Source organism: Sciurus carolinensis, chromosome 4, assembly GCF_902686445.1.
Source record: "Sciurus carolinensis chromosome 4, mSciCar1.2, whole genome shotgun sequence".
In the NCBI taxonomy this organism is placed as follows: domain Eukaryota; kingdom Metazoa; phylum Chordata; class Mammalia; order Rodentia; family Sciuridae; genus Sciurus; species Sciurus carolinensis.
In genome coordinates, this window is record NC_062216.1 from 157,750,197 (window position 1) to 157,771,013 (window position 20,817).

The 20,817-nt window shown below is 40.0% G+C and overlaps 1 protein-coding gene across 1 annotated transcript in view; it reads left to right on the forward strand.

The window, feature by feature from the left end:
• The first annotated feature begins 1,812 nt into the window (after positions 1-1,812).
• Dram1 (DNA damage regulated autophagy modulator 1) overlaps positions 1,813-20,817 on the forward strand; it is a 34,104-nt gene continuing 15,099 nt past the window's right edge. The window contains exons 1-3 of the mRNA XM_047550820.1: positions 1,813-2,338; positions 15,302-15,369; positions 18,672-18,814. Coding sequence (XP_047406776.1) covers positions 2,208-2,338; positions 15,302-15,369; positions 18,672-18,814 — 342 coding nt within the window. The 5' untranslated portion in view covers positions 1,813-2,207. The remainder of the gene's footprint in view (positions 2,339-15,301; positions 15,370-18,671; positions 18,815-20,817) is intronic.

The window sequence follows — 20,817 nt, forward strand, 5'->3', positions numbered from 1 at the left end:
CTAATAAACTGCATTTTATACAGTCCTGAATTTGTACCTTCTGCCTTTGATGGACAGTTCTCACACATTGGGTTTCCCCAAAATAGCCCTATTGTAAATATATATGAATATATATATATATATATATAATGGATATATATATATATATATCCATTTTAAACAATAAAATATTATTGCCACTCATATTTCTGTTAAAAGTGATTAGTAGCCAGGCATGGTAGCTGTAATCCTAGCAACTTGGGAGCCACTGATAAGGGAATTGAAAGTTTGAGGCTCCACAATTTAGCAAGATCCTGATTCAAAAAATAAAAAGACCTGGGGATGTAGCTCAGTGGTAAAGCACCCCTGGGTTCCACCCCAGCACCCCTCCCCTAATGTGATCAGATAACTATTTCATAAGTTAATTACTTAAGTAACAGAAAAGCAAGATGATCAGGTGAATCCCCTATGAGGTCATAATTCCTTTGCCAAGGAAGAGTGGTGTTTTGGTGAATCAATAGTAGAGCAGAAAAGAAGAACAAGGAGGGTTGGACAGGGAAGATGATGAGGGAATAGAATTGTTTTTGGAATACAGAGACCTGTGTAGAGATGTACTCAGAGTATCATGGATGACAGTTTTTGCAATTTTTAAAAAGACTTAATTTAAAGCTTCTGCTTTATTCAGTGTGGTGGGTACTCAACCCCATTGCCACCTGATCTCCTGGAATACTAATGCATCCATGTTCCTATACTTTCCTCACGACCCGCCACAAAACCAAAACAAAACCAAAAAGCCAAGTTTCTGTGGGCTGGGCCTCTTTGTCCATTTCCTGCTCACACATATTTTTGCGCTTTCTTAGACCCAGAGAAACAAGTACTTTTAGTTTATGCACATTTTCTCCTGTTGTTTTCTTGGCATGGAATACTAGTCTCACTTTTCTTTGCTAGGTTAATTGTTATTTCTCTGATGTCATCTGCCAGGAAACCACCCTGTTCCTTCATCTAAGTGCTGTTCCCTGGTCCCCAGTTCTATACATATCTCTATTTTTTATCCTATTCTATATAATTTCAGCTTAGTTGATAGATCTGTCTCCTAGTCCCCATGAAGCTATTTAGTCTTCTTAGCCTATTCCCTAGAAGGGCATGGCACCCAAGAAATGTTTATGTGGCTGAAATGAGCCCACAATTGGTCACCCCTGGCCCAATGACCTCTGCCACTTACATGGGGCTCAGAAACCCTTAAAATCAGCATGCTAACAAGCGCCTCCAGAACAGGAATGCGTTTTGCAGGGTCTGAAGAGTATCAAGTCACCATTATTCATCTTGGGTCAAGGCTCCACATCTGGACTAATCCAGATCCATGAAAGGAGAAAGAAAAAAAATAATGCAAGTCGCTCTGGTGAGAAGTGGAGCTGTGGCCTGCACACAGGGTTGCCCATGCTGGGCCAGAGCGGGGTCCCACGCCCCCTGTCACTGCCACCCATTCCTAGGAGGCCTTGGTTTTCAGGTGCACACCATCCAGGTGGGTGTCACATCCGCGCCGGGTGGCCTGGGGAACCAGACCGAACACCTCTGACCCGATCCCTTACGGCAGCAGCAGCAGGATGGGGAGGGCGTCACCACGCCGTGGCCACCCTTTTCCCGGCGACAGGACGACGGCCAAACCTCAGAGGGGAAGCCCTCGGGGTACGGGTGCGAAGCCCAGAGTCCCGGAAACCCCGAGGGAAGGAGGGGCCGGAGGAATTAATCCATTTCTCCAGAGTTGCGCAAGAGCCGGGCGGGCGACTGGGGGTGGGACCACCAGGGCGGGCGTCCCCGCCTGCGTCTCGCGTCCGCACCCACCTTGCCGGGTCCGAACCAAAAGTGAAAGGAGCCTGACCGACCCTGGCAAGGCGAGTCGGGGGAGGTGGCCGCGTGTCTCCCGGTCGGCGGGGCTCAGCCGCCGCTTTGTGACTTCACTCGTTTCGCAACAAGCCCGGGCCACCCGCGCCCCACCCACCCGGCCCGGCCGCCTTGCAGCCTGCCACCTCGCTCGGCTCTTCGCGCTTCCCTCCCTCCCGGGTCTGCCCAGGCCTTCGCGGAGCCTCGGGTCCCGCCGTGCGTGGCTGTCTCAGCCGTGGCCGCCGCCTGGCGGGCAGGCAAGTGCGCGGCCGCCGCCTCCAGGCAGCCCGGAGCAACCCGGCGTCCCGCCCGGCTAAGCGCAGCGCCCTCTCGGCGGCCGCGGCGCGATGTTGTGCTTTCTGAAGGGAATGGCCTTCGTCCCCTTCCTCCTGGTGACCTGGTCGTCCGCCGCCTTCATCATCTCCTACGTGGTCGCTGTGCTCTCCGGGCACGTCAACCCCTTCCTTCCCTACATCAGGTGAGGGGCAGGGTAGACGCCAGCGGCCCGGGAGCAGTCAGTGCTGCTGTCGGGCAGGGAAGACGTCCAGTCCACACCCAGCCGGGGGCATCTTGAGGTCGATGTGTGACAATGAGGCGGTGTGCTCCTGGCAACCCGGGCAATGCATAGGGAGGTAGGGGTGTGGCGCTGAGAGGGTCTGTCTTTACCCTGGGCACTGAACAGAGTGGCATCGGGATGGGGTTCAGGACGGACCAGACCATAGGACTTTCAGATCGGGTATGGGACGCTTCTCTGGTGAGATTGAAACAAAGATAAGTCGTGACTGATGCCCTTTATTTTAGTAGGGCATCCAGGTAGATCCAGGTACGGTCTAAGCAGCACACATATTTACTTCTGCTTGTGAATATCGCTTGAAGTGGTATTTAGCCTCATTTTCCATGCCCACCCCCCAAAATGGAGGGTTTGTTTGTTTGTTTGTTTATATTTGTACCAGGGATTGAACCCAGGGGCACTTAACCTCTGAGCCACACCCCCAGCCCTTTTTATTTTTTACTTTGAAAGAGTCTCACTAAGTTGCTGAGATGGCTTAGAACTTGAAATTCTCCTGTCTCAGCCTCCCAAGCTGCTGGACTTACAGGTGTATATTGGAGGTGTAAAGAGATGAAGAAATGTCAATATGACACGGATGTCAATTCATGCTGGTAAATGAGAGAGGAGGCAGAATTCACATCCAGATCCGCGCCCCGCCCACAGCCACAGGATGCTGACTCCAGATCCTTGGAAGGCTGGTTTAAGTTCCCTTGGGAATTTAAGCCTAAATCTGGTTTAAGACTCCTCTGAGCACTGGGTCACCAAAGTTAGGCCCTCGAATTGTCAACTCTTAACATCCCCTGCGTTATTTTACCATTTTATTTTCCCTGTGTTTTGGCTTCCACCTTTCCTGAGGATCGCTTTATCAGTGCCAGGGATGGTGGCCTGATCCTCTTTATATGACTTGGAGCTCTGTGCCTTGCCCCACACAGCAGGCACTGCTTAATTATTAGAATGATGCATCCTTCTCTAAGTGGAGTGACCCCACTGAATCTGCATCCGTTAGTGAAGGAACAAAAAGTTTAGTTACAGCCAAGTTTTGTTACTACTTTAGGATAACGAGGGCCTCTCCTTCTTTTCATCTTTTCTCTCTGGTGAACAATGTTCTGCACATTGTTTTTTAATTGGGGAGGAAGGGAAATGGGTGAGACAAGAGAGGACTAGGGTCTAAAGAAAGATGCAGGAAATATACAAACAGAACGGTGCACAGTAGCAAATCTCTGGTGATGGACATGGTTTTGCCCTGCAAGAAGAAACGTCCTATAGATTTAAGAGACTCCCCCCAGCTGGTCTTGTCCCCTGGAAGAAACCTGGGCTTGGTTTCTCATGGCACCTCTCAGTTCCAAGTGTCATCATCTCCTTTCTCTCATTTCTGAGCCAGGATAGATTCTCTTCAACTTGTATAAAAATGAAGAGCTGTTCTCCCTGAAATGTTTTTTTTCCAAGAAAATAGTAGCTGTGTTTGTCCTGAATCTGAAGGTCAGGGGCAGATAATATGAAACACATGGGCCTGGTCATCAGAGACAAGGGTTTGAGTCTTTGTGGAGGTGTCTGATGTAGTTATGGTGAACATCACCTTAAGATAAACTTGGGGACAATCAGAAATGGGGAAATAAGGTGACAAAGTGAAATATTTGTGAGAAGCTCATTCCGAGGAAGGGGTTTAAATTTCACAAGGAAAAGAAGCCTGCAGAAAGAGCAGAATTATAGAAGAAAAGGGCAAGAGATGGTCTTCTTACTACCAGGAGCTGTCAGCCAACAACAAAGTGTACTGATTGCCCATGTCTGCCTGGGGAGTTGGGATTGTTTGCCACATCTGCTTATGTGAGCAGCTAGAGTACTGGATTGCCTCTGTCCCTTCTGGAAAACTTAATTCTTGAAGCAACAGCAAAATGAAGATAAGAATCAGACATTAAGAAATGATGTAACATATTAATCCTCCGACCCAGAAATTTTTGACCTTATCTCTTCTCCCCAAACCCAACATCACCGCCTCAGCCCACTCCCAACCTTATCTCTTATTACTGATCTCACTGCCTCTTCTTCCTCCTCTCCTCTACGGGCCTCCTCCTTGTACTCTGCTGTAACCATTCTGGCCTCCTTTCTTGTGACCTTTGCACTGGCTGTCTGCCAGAATGTTCTTACTCCCATAGTGCCAGGCCTTGTTTCTCACCTCCCTTGTTCACATATTATCGTCTTAGACCTGTTTTGATCACCCTGTTTAAAATTGCACCCTACACTCCTAATGGTCTTATTTTTCACCATAGCTCCTATCACCTGCTAACAAATTATATGCTTTATTTATTGTGTTTATTATCTGTCTTTCCTCACTAGGATGTAAGATCCATGAAGATTCTCAGTATTTGTGAGAATTGGACTCCCTATTTATCCTATGTCAGGGCAGAACCCTGGGAAGCTCAATAAAGCCATTCAGTTTGGTGGTTGATCAGAGATTGGAGGTTCTGGGATCAGGGGGGTCCCCTTTCACATGTTAACATTGTTCAGCCAAACTCATGCTCTGGTGTTGTTAGCACACTCCAACACTTTAAATAAGAGTCAAAACCACAAGATCTCTTTTCAGAATGACATTTAAAGTCAGCTTCCTTATCAGATATGTTCTCCTCAAAACATTATTATTCTTCAGTATGTTGGATAAATGGGCAGATGACTCCTAGACATGGCAAGATGCTCAATTTCATGAATAGAAATAAAAAATTCAAATTGAAACTCATTGATGCTGTTTTTTCACCAACTGGATTGGCAGAAATGCAAACGTCTGATAACACTACTAGTGAGACTTTGGAAAAGCAGGCTCTTTTGTATTGCCTGTGGGAATGTAAATTGATTTTAATCTCTGTATAGGGTCTTTAGCAAAAATCCATGAAAATGATACAAACATACACATTCTTTGATGCAACAGCCCCTCTTTTGGAACTTTATCCTGCAGGGAAGAATGACATTATCTACAAGGTTGTTCACAGCATTGCTTTCATTTATTTGTTGTTGTTGTTGTTATTATTTTATTTTTGCAGTGCTGGGGCTTGATCTGGGGCCTCTTGCATGCTAGGCAAATGCTCTACCACTGAACTACACGCCCAGCCCAACAGTGCTTTTAATGAGAGATTGGAAACCTTGCAAATGTCCATAATAGAGAACTGGCTAAATAAATACAGATTATCCAAAGATAATAAATACCTCAAGTGAAATCTCTTGCTATGTAGCATATTCTCTTTAAATTTATATGCTAATATGAAAAAATCTCCAAGATATATTGTTAAATGGAAAGAAGTAAAATGCAGAAGAAAATATTCTACCACTAGTCAGGAAAAAGGAAGAGAAAAACAGTATGTGTGTGTGTGTGTGCATGTGTGTTAGCTTGTGTAAAGAGACTGATAAGGACTGGGTGTGTAGCTCAGAAGTAGAGTGCATGCTTAGTATGCACCAGGCCCTGATTTCAACCCCCAGCACCCAAATTTAAAATAAAGAGACTAATAAGAGTGGTTTATCTGTATGTGATGGAAGGTGGAAAAGATAAGTGAGATATTGTAAAGGGTGGTCATAAAACTTTTCCTGCCATCTCTTTTAGTATGTGTTCATTTTTCAGTCAAATGGATGGGTTTCCTATCAGAAAATTTACAACATGGGATCCAAACACCCACTAAATTTAACAAGTTATAATAGCAAAAAGTGGTATTTCTGTATGTGTTATGAAATCACTAAAGCTAGGATGTCAAAATCAAGGGCAAATAAAAGTCAACCTTAAAAGATTAGATTTTGGGGACTGGGGTTGTGGCTCAGTGGTAGAGTGCTTGCCTAGCACGTGTGAGGCACTGAGTTCAAGTCTCAGCACCACATATGAATGAATAAAATAAAGGTCCATCAACAACCAAAAATATATATAAAAATAATTTTTAAAAAGGTTAGATTTTTACAAGGCCACACCCACATTCTGAAGCACAATCATGCTTAACTTATTAAAAGTTTCTTTTATTTCCTCTGTAACCAAATTCCTCAGGCTGTCTTTCTATCAACTTACCAATTTCCTGCTGGTAGACCACTCTGCTGTCTTCTTGGTGTCTCTTTCATCCACAGCATTCTGTGACCCTTTACTCTTAAAGTTTTGCCAATTCTGGATCCTAGCTTTGCTTTTTATCAGTACTTGTCTCCCTTTTTCTGCAAATATGGTTTTGCTGGATGATTGTGGTCTGTCGGTATCGTCTCTCGTTATGACCACAATCTCTGCTCAGTAATTGACGGAGAAGACTGGGCCACGGAGAATTAAGCCACTTTAAAGGGGGACCAAAATTGCTTAGTAGATGAAGGAAAAGAGGTCAAGACTTTGACTTCAAAAAAGAAACCAAAAATAAGGAAAGCAACTTTTTAAACTGGTATTTCATTAACAATCACATAATTTATAATCATAATTATACACTAATTCTTATAATTAAGAAATGATTCTGATGTTGATTTTTTTAAGGGGATGATGAACACATCTTTCAATAGTTTTAGGGTTGTGTGATATAAAGTCCTTTATTTGGCAGTTAGCTTTTGAAGGGGAGATAAGAAGTTCATTTTTTGCAAAGATATTTGAAGACTTCATTTGTTTCAACAGCCATTCTTAATCTATATGTAAGGATATTGCATATTGTGTGTCAAGCAAACATATGCTCCAAGAGGGTAGAAATTTGGAGTTCACTCTTGCATCTCCCGCATTGACATAGGTAGTTCCTGACATATGGTAGCTACATAGTGAGTATTTTGAATGTTGACCAAGATAGGCCTGCTTTATTAGCCTGGTCAGTTTCCTTCTCTTCAGTTGTTAGCTGATTCTGTTGATTTGGTTGTGATTCCAGTCCTTCTCCCACATCACTTTTCTGCCTTCTGAAATCCTTCATGTTAATAATCACACGGAGAGGGAGTGTAGTGTAGAGGTGAGGAGCAAGCGCTTTGGAGCAGTCAGTCTGTTTAGAACGTGGTTCCCCGCAGGGACTCCAGCTACAGAACGTTAGACAAGTGACTTGACTTCTCCAATAGAAGTGACTTGACTTCCCCATAGGTTAACAACAGCACCTAATAACGAATTCATGTATGTGCTTACTTAAAACTCATTAACATAATAAATTCGCTGTATTTTCTATTAGTATTATCATTTTTATTGTAATTGTGTAACTTAATACACAACAACTATTGATCCATTAATGCAGAAAAGAACTGTAATTTTTAAACAAGTTCAGTGGAATAATACTTTGGGAAGACTCAAAAGAAGTAAGTTGTCTTCAAATTACAGTTGGTCCATTTAGTAGTGGATCCGACAAAAGTAAAGATTTAGAAAAATTGACTAAATCTTTCCCAGTGGACACTCTGGGAAGATCCTGTATTTTAAATGCTTTAGAAGTATCTTCAATACTTCCCTGCACTTTAGAGAAAACAAAACTGGAAATTAGATGATTCAGAGTAGAAGTGGTTTATACCTCAGGAAGGCAGAATGAACCTGTGCTCTTGTAAAGATCTTGGACCACATCAATTGACTAAAAAAAAAAGAATGTACATTTATATGCTTTAAGTTAAAGTATTTGTGCTGTGTAAGTATATTATTTTATTTTATTTTATTTTTTGCAGTGCTGGGGATTTAACCCAGGGCCTTGTGCTTGCGAGGCAAGCACTCTACTACTGAGCTATATCCCCAGCCCTCCATATAATTTTTGATGACTTCTGCTTAAAACATCTCTTTTGATTACTGAGATTACACTGAATTTCTGGGAATGGTGACTTTTGTTTCCCTCTTCAGCTGTGACAATAGAGAATAAATATTCAGACAGTGAAGTCGCTATGCATAAAATCACTATTCTGATGACACCTTCAATCTTTACAATACTTTGACTATTTCATAGTATTTCTAAACCATAGAGTCATAAGGACAAAAATACAGACATGTCATTTGAAACTTTTAGTTAGAAAAGTATCATCCTTGAAATGATAATTTATAATTGAATTTTTTTTTCAAAAAATCACCATCGAAATTAATTATAAGGAAAAAAAAGAAAATTAGGGGCCAAGGCTACAGAAGGGAGTCGCTCAGTGGCAGAGCATATGCTTAGCATTCGAGAGGTCCTGGGTTCAACCTCTAGCACCAAATAAATTTAAAAATAAAAAAGAAAGAAAATTGAGGGTCCCCAGATTTTTCAGCCTAAAAATTAATTGAGGTGAAAGAAGTAGTATTGCCTCTGACCCAACCACGAACACATAATTTCTTCTGTTGGATTTAAATTTTCCACACATTAGAGTGCATCAAATTCATTTTCCCCCTGAATTCAACTAAACTGTGAGAATTTTTAAATGGTATTCTTATTTTAAAAAGGAATACAATATTGCTCAAAAACCTTGGCTAATCCGGGACTGAGGACTTTCAAACATAAACACTCCATCTCAACTAAGAGAGAGAGAGAGAGAAAGAGAGAGAGAAAGAGAAAGAGGTCTCCATTAAAGCCTTCTTTATCTGACAATGGATGAATAATTACATCTCAGTCCATCAAGAGCATGCACTGAAGAGATACTTACTGTAAGCCCAGGACCCCTTAATAATGGCTCCAGTAGTAACAAGCTGCTGTGAACCTAATTGTAGATAATACAATACTTTAAACTCACATGGAAATGACAATATGTTTAGAGAAATATAATATAGCACAGCAGAAAAGAGTTCCTAAGTTGTGTCCACTGACATTACTTGTAGATGCACCACCTGGCTTCCATCTACTATCTGTGCGACCTTGGGCAAATTACTTTTTCTAACCCTGATTCCTTAATCTTTAAGATGGCAATGCTAAGTACTTTATGATGTTGTGAAGATTAGCTAAGATGTGCCTGGCATAGTGTAAGTGCTGAAGAAATGTCTGTTTCTATTTTTCCTTTTGGTATCATGAACCTCTATAGTCCAAGGGAGACTGGTTTCTAGAGATTCCTTTCAAAAGCTTCTAAAATCTGACCACTTTCTCCTCCCCTGGTTACTAACCACACTGGTCTAAGCCACTGTCATCTCTTGACAAACTACTGAAACTAGTTTCCTAACAGTCTCCTCTGGCCCAGCTTGCCACGCTACAGTCTTTTCACAACATCCTTTAAAAACATCAGTCGACTTTACATCACTTTGCTGCTCTCTTAAAGCCCCCAACAGCTTCCCATTATGCTCAGAAGAGGCCCCCAACTCCTTCCTGTGACCTCTCCTCCATATGCCCTTCCTCCTAGATCACTCCCCTCCAGCCACACCCACTCCCTTGCTGTTCCTGAACCCACTGCCACCTCAAGGCCTGTACACTTGGTTGTTGCTTATTTTTGTAAATTTCCTGGTTCCAATATTACAACGTTGACTCTCTCCATTCCAGTCTCCACTAAGATCATTTTTGGGAATTACCACTTATCAGTCTCTGTCCTACTATCCAATCTTCCCTTCCTTTGCCGCACTCATCGCTCCTCTATCATAGGGTTTGTTTGCAACAGGATCTCTCTGTGTGGCCCAGGTTGGCCTCAAACTCCCCAGCTTGAATGATCCTCCTGCCTCAGCCTCCAAAGTAGCTGGAACTGAGGCAAGCACCATTGTACCTGGGCTAGATTATTGATTTTAATTACCCATGTTCTCCCCACAATAATATAAATTACATGAAAGAGGAGTTTTTCTGTTTTATTTAACTGTCTTCACCATGTCTACAAAATTATCTGTCATACAGAAGGCCATCAGCAATTACATGTTGAATCAATAAACCTATGAATTTTTTGTTAGCTACCACGCTTTCTGAAGTTAGTAAATTCTCTTTCCATCTTTGTATCCCTGTTACCTAGCACAGTTCCCAGCATGTAAGAATAGCTTAATGACTTTTTAAAAATTTTATTGTCTGAATTGAGAACAAGGAGAGAAACCAAATTGCATGTGGGTAGTTCCAGAAAAGAGCAAGTTGTTTGTATGTTTGAATAGGAAATTCTTTTTGAGTTTAAAAATGGTTGATATAGCTGCAGGGTGTCTCCCACTCCAAAATAGTCATTACCAACTGAAGCTGCATAAATTTAGCTCTAGTAATTATCAGTATCTCATAAAGTGTAATATGATTTACTACCATACTCATTCCTTTTACATAATATATTTAAATATTGTGAAGATAAAGGAATTAATGATGTTTTACTGATTGCATTTGATTACTGATGCATTTAATTTTTTAGGTTCTAAATCTTGCTCAATCTTACAAGCAGTGGACCTAGGATTTTAGAATTCTAATAAACTTCAGTCTGAAGATACAAAGAATGTTGCAATTTGTCAGAATCTAAATCCTTCCAATAAGCTCAAATTTCAAAGTCTCCAGATTTTGGGGTCATGGAATTGTACGTATCTAATGATTAAAAGAATAGCAATTATGACTGGATAAGGTAGCACACAGGTGTAATGCTAACAACTTGGGAGGCTGAGGCATGAGGATCACAAATTCAAGGCCAGCCTCAGCAATTTAGCAAGGACCTAAGCAACCTAGCAAGACCTAGTCTCAAAAAATAAAAACAGTCGGGATGCAGCTCAGCAGTAAAGCACCACTGGGCTAAATCCCCAGTACAAAAAAAACAAAAACAGAAAACAAAAAACCAGCAGTTGTCCAAATTTGGGAAAGTCTAATATATCAGGTATTTTTCTTTGTTCTATTGTTTTCACTCCTTTGAGCATTAAGTCATAACGTGCTACTGCCTTAACATCATAAATTAGTTTGGAGAAGGATCTTACATGATTTACTTGTAATTTTCCACAGTTGGCTTAACTTGTGGAAATGTAAATACAGGAAACGTAGACATAAGTTGATTTCCCAGGCACAACATACCCTGAAGCAATTATGTACACACACCAGTCTCAACAGCTTCTAAGGAACAGGCAAAGGAATGATTGCTGTCCTCATCCGGGTTCAGTTTCCAGAAGCCCCTCCTTAACAAGGAGGCCAGCCAGGTGGTGAGTGGGACTGGGCAGGGCCAACCACACTGCAGCGACCCGGTGATACAGAGCAGTGTGTGGGAGTTGGGTGAGGAGGCTACTTCCTCAGGTTAGGAAGCAACTGGTTTCACCTTTCACTCTTTCTCCAGTTTCCCAAACCAAGCACCCAGGTGCAGCTATACAACCCAATACAGTCATTCCTTGATATCCATGGTGGATTGGATCCGGGACTCACTCTGGATACCAAATTTGGAGAATACAGTAATTCATGGATGCTCAAGTCCCTTGTATAAAATGGGGTATTTACATATATAAAACTTGCCCAATCCTCCAGTACACTTTAAATCATCTCTGGGTTACTCATCACCCCTCAAACATTCTAAATGCCGTGTAAATAGTTGTCAGACTTTATTTTCCAGGAAATGATAATAAGAAAAAAGTTCGTACATGTTCAGTACAGGTGCAATTAAAAATATTTGGGGTTTTTGGTCAAATCCATAGATATGAAGTGCCGATGGTACCAGAGTTCTGCCCTCACATGATAGCATCATTTAGTTTGAGCTTTAAAAAGTAAAAATGAGACATCCCACAGGATCTCTTGGTTACTCGCTTGGTGTTATGCTTACTTGGATTTCAATATTAGCAGAAGATATGATGTAATATATAAAAGACTGGAAACCAACTTATAAGACTTTTCAGTAAGAGTTAAAAGCCCTACCATTTTTATTAATGGCAATGGACAACTAATACTGTTCTTAAATATTCTTAGGTAGTCAAGTGCGGTGGTGCACGCCTATAATTCCAGCTGCTAGGGAAACTGAGGCAGGAAGATTGCAAGTTCAAAGCCAGCCTCAGCAACTTAACAAGACCCTGTCTCAAAACCAAAAAAAAAAAAAAAAAAAAAAAGTGGAGGCTAGGGACGTACCTCAGTGGGTTAAGTATCCCTCGGTTCACTGCCCAGTACCAAAAAGAAAAGAAAAGAATAGTTTTTAAAAGTGTCCACATTTCATTTGCTGCTTGGGAAGTTTCCACGAAATATTCTTGAGCAAAATTTCAGCTAATGTAATTAGGGACCATTTTGTCACTTCGCAGAAATAAATTCCAAACTGTCACCATTCTTACCTGATAGATTTGGGAATTTGTGATTCAGATTTTGCCTAACAAATATTTTGTTGATGAATGATGGTATCTAGCATGTCTTGTTGATGAATGAATTCATTTTATGGTGATTTGCAGAGCCAAGTAAAAAATTTTGAAAAGTTGACTGTTTGATCATAGAGCTGTTTATGAATTCAGTGGATGAGTATTTCCTTCAGTTCTTCTTATATTGACACTACTTAAGTTGTATGCAAAGGTATAGGAATGTGAAACCATTGGTACTCTTGCATTGATAGTGGGTATTATGGACTCAGTAATCCTGGAAAAAAAAATCAGATTTACCATTTGTCAAAGAGGGCTTGCCAATTACATTATGGTAATTGAGAAGCTGTAAATTCTTGCTTAGTTTGTCTTCCTGTTATATAGCAAAGATATAATGATTCCTTCTTGTAACCATGATGGTTCATTCCCAACATGTGCTGGAACCAGCTGATATCCACTCCAGGGAGACAATGGTGTGCATCTATTTCTAACTCCATGTTGAGTGACCTGCATTTTGGGAACCCAAATTTTGACACATTGGGTATATTTTCATCATGAAATTGGCAAATACTAACAAATCACGCACCCTTCAGAGCTAGCTGCTAAACATTCACCAGCACATCAGTGTTTGTTCCCTGCCATCAATCATTCTAATGACTTTTTTGCTTCACTGCCATTGGAGGCAAGGGAGTCAGAAATAGAGGCTGGGGAGTCAGGAGTTAGACATTTGGATTGGGATATAGATTCCTCTATGTAGCTCTGTGACCCTGAACAAGTTACATAGCCTTTCTAATACCCATTTTATTCCTTAGTAAAATAGAAGTACTATAGGATCCCCATCAGAGTTATGAAGATAAAATAAAATTACATATCATAGGCACATAACAGTATCTGATACACAATTATTGCTCATTAAGTGGTATACATTAGGTCAGTTTTTCCAGTACTACCATTCATTCAAACAATATGTATGAAAAGCACATGTACAATGTGCTTTTTTCCTACCTGCGTGGATTTATTCATTCATTCCTTTATTTATTTTTTGGTGCTGGGGATAGGACCCATGTTAAATACACACTGTGCATCCCCAGCCATACCCGTGTGATTTGGAATGTACAAATAAACCAGAATAAAAACCACCCTGAAATTCTGAGTTTTCAGATCACACATTTGATGTCATGTGAGCTGCGTATCTGAGCCTTCAACATGTCCCAATTTGCCATCAATAGAGTTCCCAATTCTGGTCTTTAAAAAATCCATTAGAGCCTCTTTAATCCCCAGCTACCTATCTTCCTAAATATCCTATCATTCTTCCATTTCCTTCTCTTTCTTCACAAAAATGCACAGAGTCTTCTTCCCAGCACATCTCTCTTCCTTCTGCCCCTGGTGCAGGACTCTCTGAGGTGTGACAGATGTGTAACAAGAACTCCAGGATGCCTCACCTGATAGCTGCTTTTACATGCCCTGAGGTCAAGAAAGAAAAGCTTAACTTCCGAGGCAGAGTTAATCATCTGGCAAAAGTGCCGCCCAGGGTCACAGCCAGCTCTGCCTTTTCCTGTTACCGGTTCCCGTGTCCCTTCCTAGGTGCCAGCTTGGCACCACGCTCTGAAGACATCGGCCTATAGCGTATCTTTCTCCTTCAACCTTCCTGTATTGTGAAAAATGAGAAAAAGTGGGAGTGTTCAGGTTCTTACAGGGACAGGTGACACTGAGATTGAAATAATTGTGAATAAAGTTATTTGGTGTGTGGGGGGTGGCTATTGACCTCTTTATACTCCTCTTTGAATATTAAGTGTTCTGCACACACAAGTGTCTCTTGGAATTCTTCCCACACTTTGAAGTGTGTCTTTTCAACGTGATTGGTTTTTTCAACACATAAATTTTGGAGCTATTTTTATATGTGGAAACACTCAGAATGGGTACAAGTTGTTTCAAGTTGAGAGCTCTTTTGTCATCAATTTTCAACTGGAGAAGTTGCTTGCGAGGAACCTGAAAATGTAAAAATTTAAAATGTGGCAATAAGAAATAGAAAATAGAACATGTCAGAGACTGGAGTTGTGGCTCAGTGGTAGCATGCTCGCCTAGCACACATGTGAGGCCCTGGGTTCGATCCTCAGCACCACATAAAGATAAAATAAAGGTATTGTGTCCACCTACAACTAAAAAAAATATTAAAAAAAAAGAGAACATGTTGAATGCTATTTTCCAAGTCATCTAATTAATCGATAGACTGTACCTGAAACATATTCTATAGAAACTTTTTTGATAAAACAAACTACCACAATATATCCTCAATACCCCATTGTTTCAGTAAAGCACGGGATGTGATCATTAATATTGCCCAGCTTTTTATCCCTCTATATTCAGAAGGATAAAATTGGGTGCACAAACTCAGTCATTAAAAGATTAAAGTGATGTGTCCATGTGTTTTTAATATCTCAATAGTAGAATTTTCAGTTTTTATTTTCAAATAAAATTTAATTCTTTACAAAGAATGAATGCATATCAATTTTATATGAGGTTCCATCATTTGAGAAACAGCAACGCCACTTATTTTAAACATTTCCTAGCTTTTTGCTATGGAAGAAAATTAAATGTAATCTCTCAGTGACAAAATAAATTTTAGGTTTTTCAGAGCTCAAATGAAAATACATTAGAACAAAATCAGTCCATACCCTCAGAATTCAATGTTGCTGAACCACCTACCCAAAAACCACATTATAAAATTTGCCTATTACATGCCCAGAGGTCTGAGCTGAGTTTCTGTTTGATAATTTGTATATTTTCTTTCCTAGCGATACAGGAACAACACCTCCAGAGAGTGGTATTTTTGGATTCATGATAAACTTCTCTGCATTTCTTGGTAAGTATACAATTATTATGAACAAGTTAAAAATTCACATTCCCAAGTGAAGAAAAATGTTATTGACAATTCTTGGATTTTTGGTTATGAATGTAGCATTTTTCATTATGCCGTATTCATACATGCACATAACAATTTGACCAATCTCATTCCCCAGTACCTTCCCTTTCCCTCCACAATTTGTGTATTTTTTAAAAGTACAAGCTTTGCAACTAGGATGCTGCCCTACATTGAGAAATTAAATCAAATAAAAGTAGAAATTAAAGTAGAAATCCAAGATTATTTATAGGCTTGTTATAGAATTATTCCTCACTTTATTTATCAATTTTACACAGTGTTTGCTGTAAGTGGTTTTAAATCCCAAACTTCTGAGGAAGCTTTGAAATGCAATTTAGGTTTTAAAAACTGTGATGTATAACCAAGATACTTGCATAAGCAAACTCAGGAAAGACTGTTTCTCAAAGTGTGTTCTGAAGGCAACTTACACAAAAACCATCTGGGTGTTGGTTAGAGTGCTGTTCCTGGGCTGCACTACAAATGCACTCATTTAGAACCTTTGAGAATGGGCCCAAGAATATGTAGTGTTAATAAGTGCTCAGGGATGGAGGTGTACCTCAGTGGTAGAGAGCTTGCCAGGCATGCAGGAGTCCTTGGGTTCCATCCCCAGCACCCCCAGCCCTCCCCCCTCAAATTCACTATAGGGGACTTGGATGCTCACTAGAGTTTGAGAACTACTGTTAAAGAAATGGGAAAGGTGGAACAAGGAATAGTTTGTCTCCAACACAAGTATGATTTTTCTTTTCAGTTCCTCAAAAGCACCTGAGATGCAATTGATGGGATACAATCCTGTTGTGAGTCAATGTAATATCATCACAACTACTTGTTGATGTGAAACTCAGTGTATTATGGGGGGAATCTGAGTATATAGATGTAAGATGTGAAGATTTTTCTCTTAATCCTTCCATAATTCCTTACCCTGTGGAACAATCGGGTTGCCAAGGAATTATGGTATAACAAGCACTTTCTGTCCATCTCCATTGGTGCAGGATGGGAAGGGACTGAGGTACTGGAAGCCCTGCTTAGTGACTGGGTATCTTTGGAATTTGTTCATGCCACTTGGTAGGGAGTAACTTTCACCTTGTCACTCATTTGGATTCTTCTCCCAGGGTTTTAGAAGTAAGTAAAGGGAAATGGAAATGGGGTCTGTCAATCTCAATCTCAATCCCTCTTACACCATGCTTGTCAAGAGTTCAGACTTAGAAGACAGAGTAATTATTTCACCAGAAGCAAATGATAAATATGGCTTTTACTTCTAGACCAGACAGAAACTGACATGAATGTATTTATTTAAAATAGTCTATGAATATGTACAGTGATTTCTACCTTTATGTATAATTATAATCCACAAATTTTCGAAAAATAGACCAGTAAAGTATAGGCAGAGTGTTGGGGGAGAGAAAGGGGAATTACTGGAGAATGAGATTGAACAAATCTCTCATTCACGCTATGTGCATGTAAAAGTATGTCAGAATGAATCCCACTATTATGTATAATTATAATCAATAAAATTAAAAGTAATGATGAATTATTAATTTTTAGCCTGCTTTTGAAAGTGCAGAAAAATATTATAGCCATCATTATGTCAATATGTGCAAATCTACCTTATCCTTTAAACACATAACTGATATCCATCAGGTGGATGTAGAGTATTATAATTTATTCAATCAGTCCCCTATTGTTAAACACTTAGGCTATTTCTGATATTTTGCAATTGCAATGTTGAAGTGAATGTCTTTTTTAAGCATATCTTTGTGTATTGAGGTATTTCTGTAAGCTTGCTGAGTTAAAGGGAATACATATCTAAAATTATGATAGCTATCTATTTATCCACCATGTTCTCTCTCTTCTTCCTTTCCTTTCTTTCTTGTTGTTTTCTTTATTTTTAAAAAAAATTTTTTCTTAAATTTTGAGACAGGATCTTGCTGAGTTGCCCAGGCTGGCCTCAGTTTTTGATCCTCCTGCCTCAGCCTGCAGAGTAGCTGGGATTATAGGCGGGCACCATTGCACCCAGTCTTCCACATTCACATCCTAAGCATCACACACAAACCAGCTGCAATTTAAGAACTAATACAAAAAGCAAAATTGCAAGAGAAATTACAAGAATAGTGTTTTCAAAAGCTTGGGATGGAAAAGCTTATCTGAGCATACACAAAGCACAGATGTTAAATAAGACAGAATTAACAGATTTGAGTAGGTAAAAAACGAAAACTTCTAAATGGTGAAAGGTAAAAGAAACAAAAGACAACACATCAGAAGAAAATTTGTAATATTTATAGCAGACAATAGGCTAGTGGACATAATGTGTAAAAAGCAACCACAAATTACAAATGAATAAACAAAACCAAGAAGAAAATAAGAAACAAAATTAAAAACATGCAATTCTCAGAAGAAGAAATGAAAATGACTAATAGATATAATGAAAATTGCTAAATCTCACTAATGACTAGGGAAATGCCAACTGGTTGCCATTTTTTATTCATTAGATTGACAATAATTAAAAAGGCGAGTGTATACTAAATTGCTCTCCAGCTCTGCTGATGGGTATATAAATTGTTACCATCTTGGAGCAATCTGGAAGTACTTCTGAGCATTTTAATTGTGTATGAACTTTTTTTTTTTTTGACCCAGTAATAACTACTTCTAGGAATTGGCCTTTCAGAAACACCTGACAGAGTGCCCAAAGATTTATATACAAGGATGTTCATTGAGCACTGTTTATAACTGAAAAAAAAAAACATGAAAGCAATTTAGAAAGCCGTTTGCAGGAGAATAATGAAATAAATATGGTATCTCATATTATAGGCCATGATAAGACCCTCCAGAGATGATAAGGTAGATTTGTTTGTACTGACTTGGAAAATTCTTCAGGGTATATTGTTAATTGAGAAGAGCAAGACCCAAAATAATATGCTGTAGTGGTTTTTATGTGAAAAGAATAACAACCATGATGGGATGTGTATGTCTCTCTATCTGTCCATCTATTCCATCACACTGGGGAGAAACTAAGATGGGATGGGGACCAACAGGGCTGGGCCAATAGGGAGACTATTGCAATCAGGATTTATTTTGAGTGAGGTACTGGGGATTGAATAGAGGGTCTCATGCATGCTAGTCACTTACCTACAGTCATAGCCATAACTGGGTCATTTTAAAAAATGGTTCTAAACTGCTTCCATGTTTTTCATTCCAAAAAAATACATAAATAAAATCATGAAAATTTCATCAGAGTCTTTCTTTTTCAGGTGCAGCCACGATGTACACAAGATATAAAATAGTAGAGAAGCAAAATCAAACCAGCTATTTCAGCACTCCCGTTTTTAACTTGGTGTCGTTAGTTCTTGGATTGGTGGGATGTATCGGAATGGGCATTGTAGCCAATTTTCAGGTATGACCTGTGGCTTTCTTGGTACCGGGGACAATGGAGGACGTGTGTGAGGAGAGAAGCAGGAACACAAGCAGCACGCTTGTGCCAGGAGAGCTGTGAAATGGTTGATGAGTTTCCAAAAATTGGATGAGATTGATTTTTAGGAATAAATCTTTGACATTGCGACATCAGTCTTATCTGATCCTTGGGAGAGACGGGGTGCATGTTCATGCGATTCTGTGTGTGGGTTCTGCATTGTTCCATTTCACATTGGTGTGGTTGATATTGGGAGAGCTCCTTAGTCATCGTACTGATTTTACTGAGCATGAAGATATTCATGTGTGCTTACCAATTCTACCATTCGGTAGACTCCATCTGGCATTCAAAGAGCAACACCTTATCTCTTCCTTTTGTAGGTGAGGTTTGATTAGTGGAGGTGAAATAATTTGCTGGGGGTTATTCAGCTAATGAGTCTCAGAACCAAAATATGGCCCCAGTAGAGAAAATTAACTTCCATGCAGAGTCTACTTGATTTATTCTCACTGTGTGCAATGTATGGAAAAAAAAAAAAGCATTATTCTAATCTACAGATTCCTGCTCATGTTCCCACAGTCTTTTTCAAAAGGCATGGAACCTTATTTGTCTACGGAGATAATAGTTAATATTTTAAAAGTACTTGTCAAACTTCAAGCAACTACTACTACTAATGCCCACCTCTAGGGACTATAGGAAGGATTCTGTCAGATAATCTACTATAGCGAGCTGTCTGTACTTGGTGGCTTTTGTGATCATTATTGGTTCATTATCACAGTCTACCGTTACGATGCATCTGCACTCTCCTTCACCTGTTGTCTCTGTGTGAGAGAAGAATGGAGTTACTCCAGAAGGATCTTGGCTTCTGCCTAGGGTTCTCCTTTAACTGTCTTCCCACCAGGGGTGATCTTGTACGATGCTTATTTTCACAAAAAGATGGCAGACTTCACTGCCAGCTGACTGCTCAAATGCATGTCTATACACTAAATAACCACAGGCCTCCACCTGTATGATCTGCTGTCCATTCGTTCTCTAGTGTCCTCTCCTGCATTAAATTGGACCATAAACAAAGAGAGTCTTCAGTCTAAAAGGTGCCAAGAGGGCCTCATAGTATCACTTTCTCTGCACTTTTCATGGTGGATGCCCTCTGTTGATCAGGGGCATTATAATACAGTGCCCCAGGAAACTCACCCCAGTACTTACCAATGGGTTTTGGGGAAAGGCCCTCTTCCTTACATTATACCTTCAAAATGACACAGGCCAGGAATAATCTCTTAGGTCCAAACTCATTTTAGTTTTTGGATGTTATAACTCCTGTGATTATTAATGTCTCCTTGTTAACCATGGGGGCTAGAAAAGAGAGCCAAATTTGGAGCCCCCCTGAAGCAAGTGTACACGGTTTCATAGGGGGCATTTTGTGCACTTAATTTGCTTCTCAGATCAGCACAAGAAAGCTACAGTGGTGGTGTGGATCATTTGTCATGTGACTGGGGCTCTTAATGGCATTTTCTTATGTTTTATGATAGAGCATATATTCTGTTTTTCATAACAACAAACATTTATTGGGATTTTTCTGCATGACAGACCATATTTATGAAAATATTCCACACTGTAAATCTTACAATTCTAATAAAAACCTTATAAGTGGGTACTCTTCCTTTCCCACTATGGTGAAATAGAGGCCCAGACAGATACTTGCCCAATATCCTATGAGTAATGTGTGGCAAAGGTGGCCTTCGAATTGAAGCATTCTGTCCAGAACTGTGAAAAAGAGTTTTTCTCAGTGAAGCGTTATTTCAAAGGAAGAAATAACTGTGAGGAAAAAACAAGTTCAGTCAGCCCTTCATCCCTGGATCTAACCAATCTCAGCTTGAAAATACTCAGAAAAAAATATTACCTCTATTCTGAACTTCAACTTTTTTCTTATTATTATTCCCCAAACAATACAGTATACCAACTATTTACACTGATTAGGTATTACAGGCAATCTA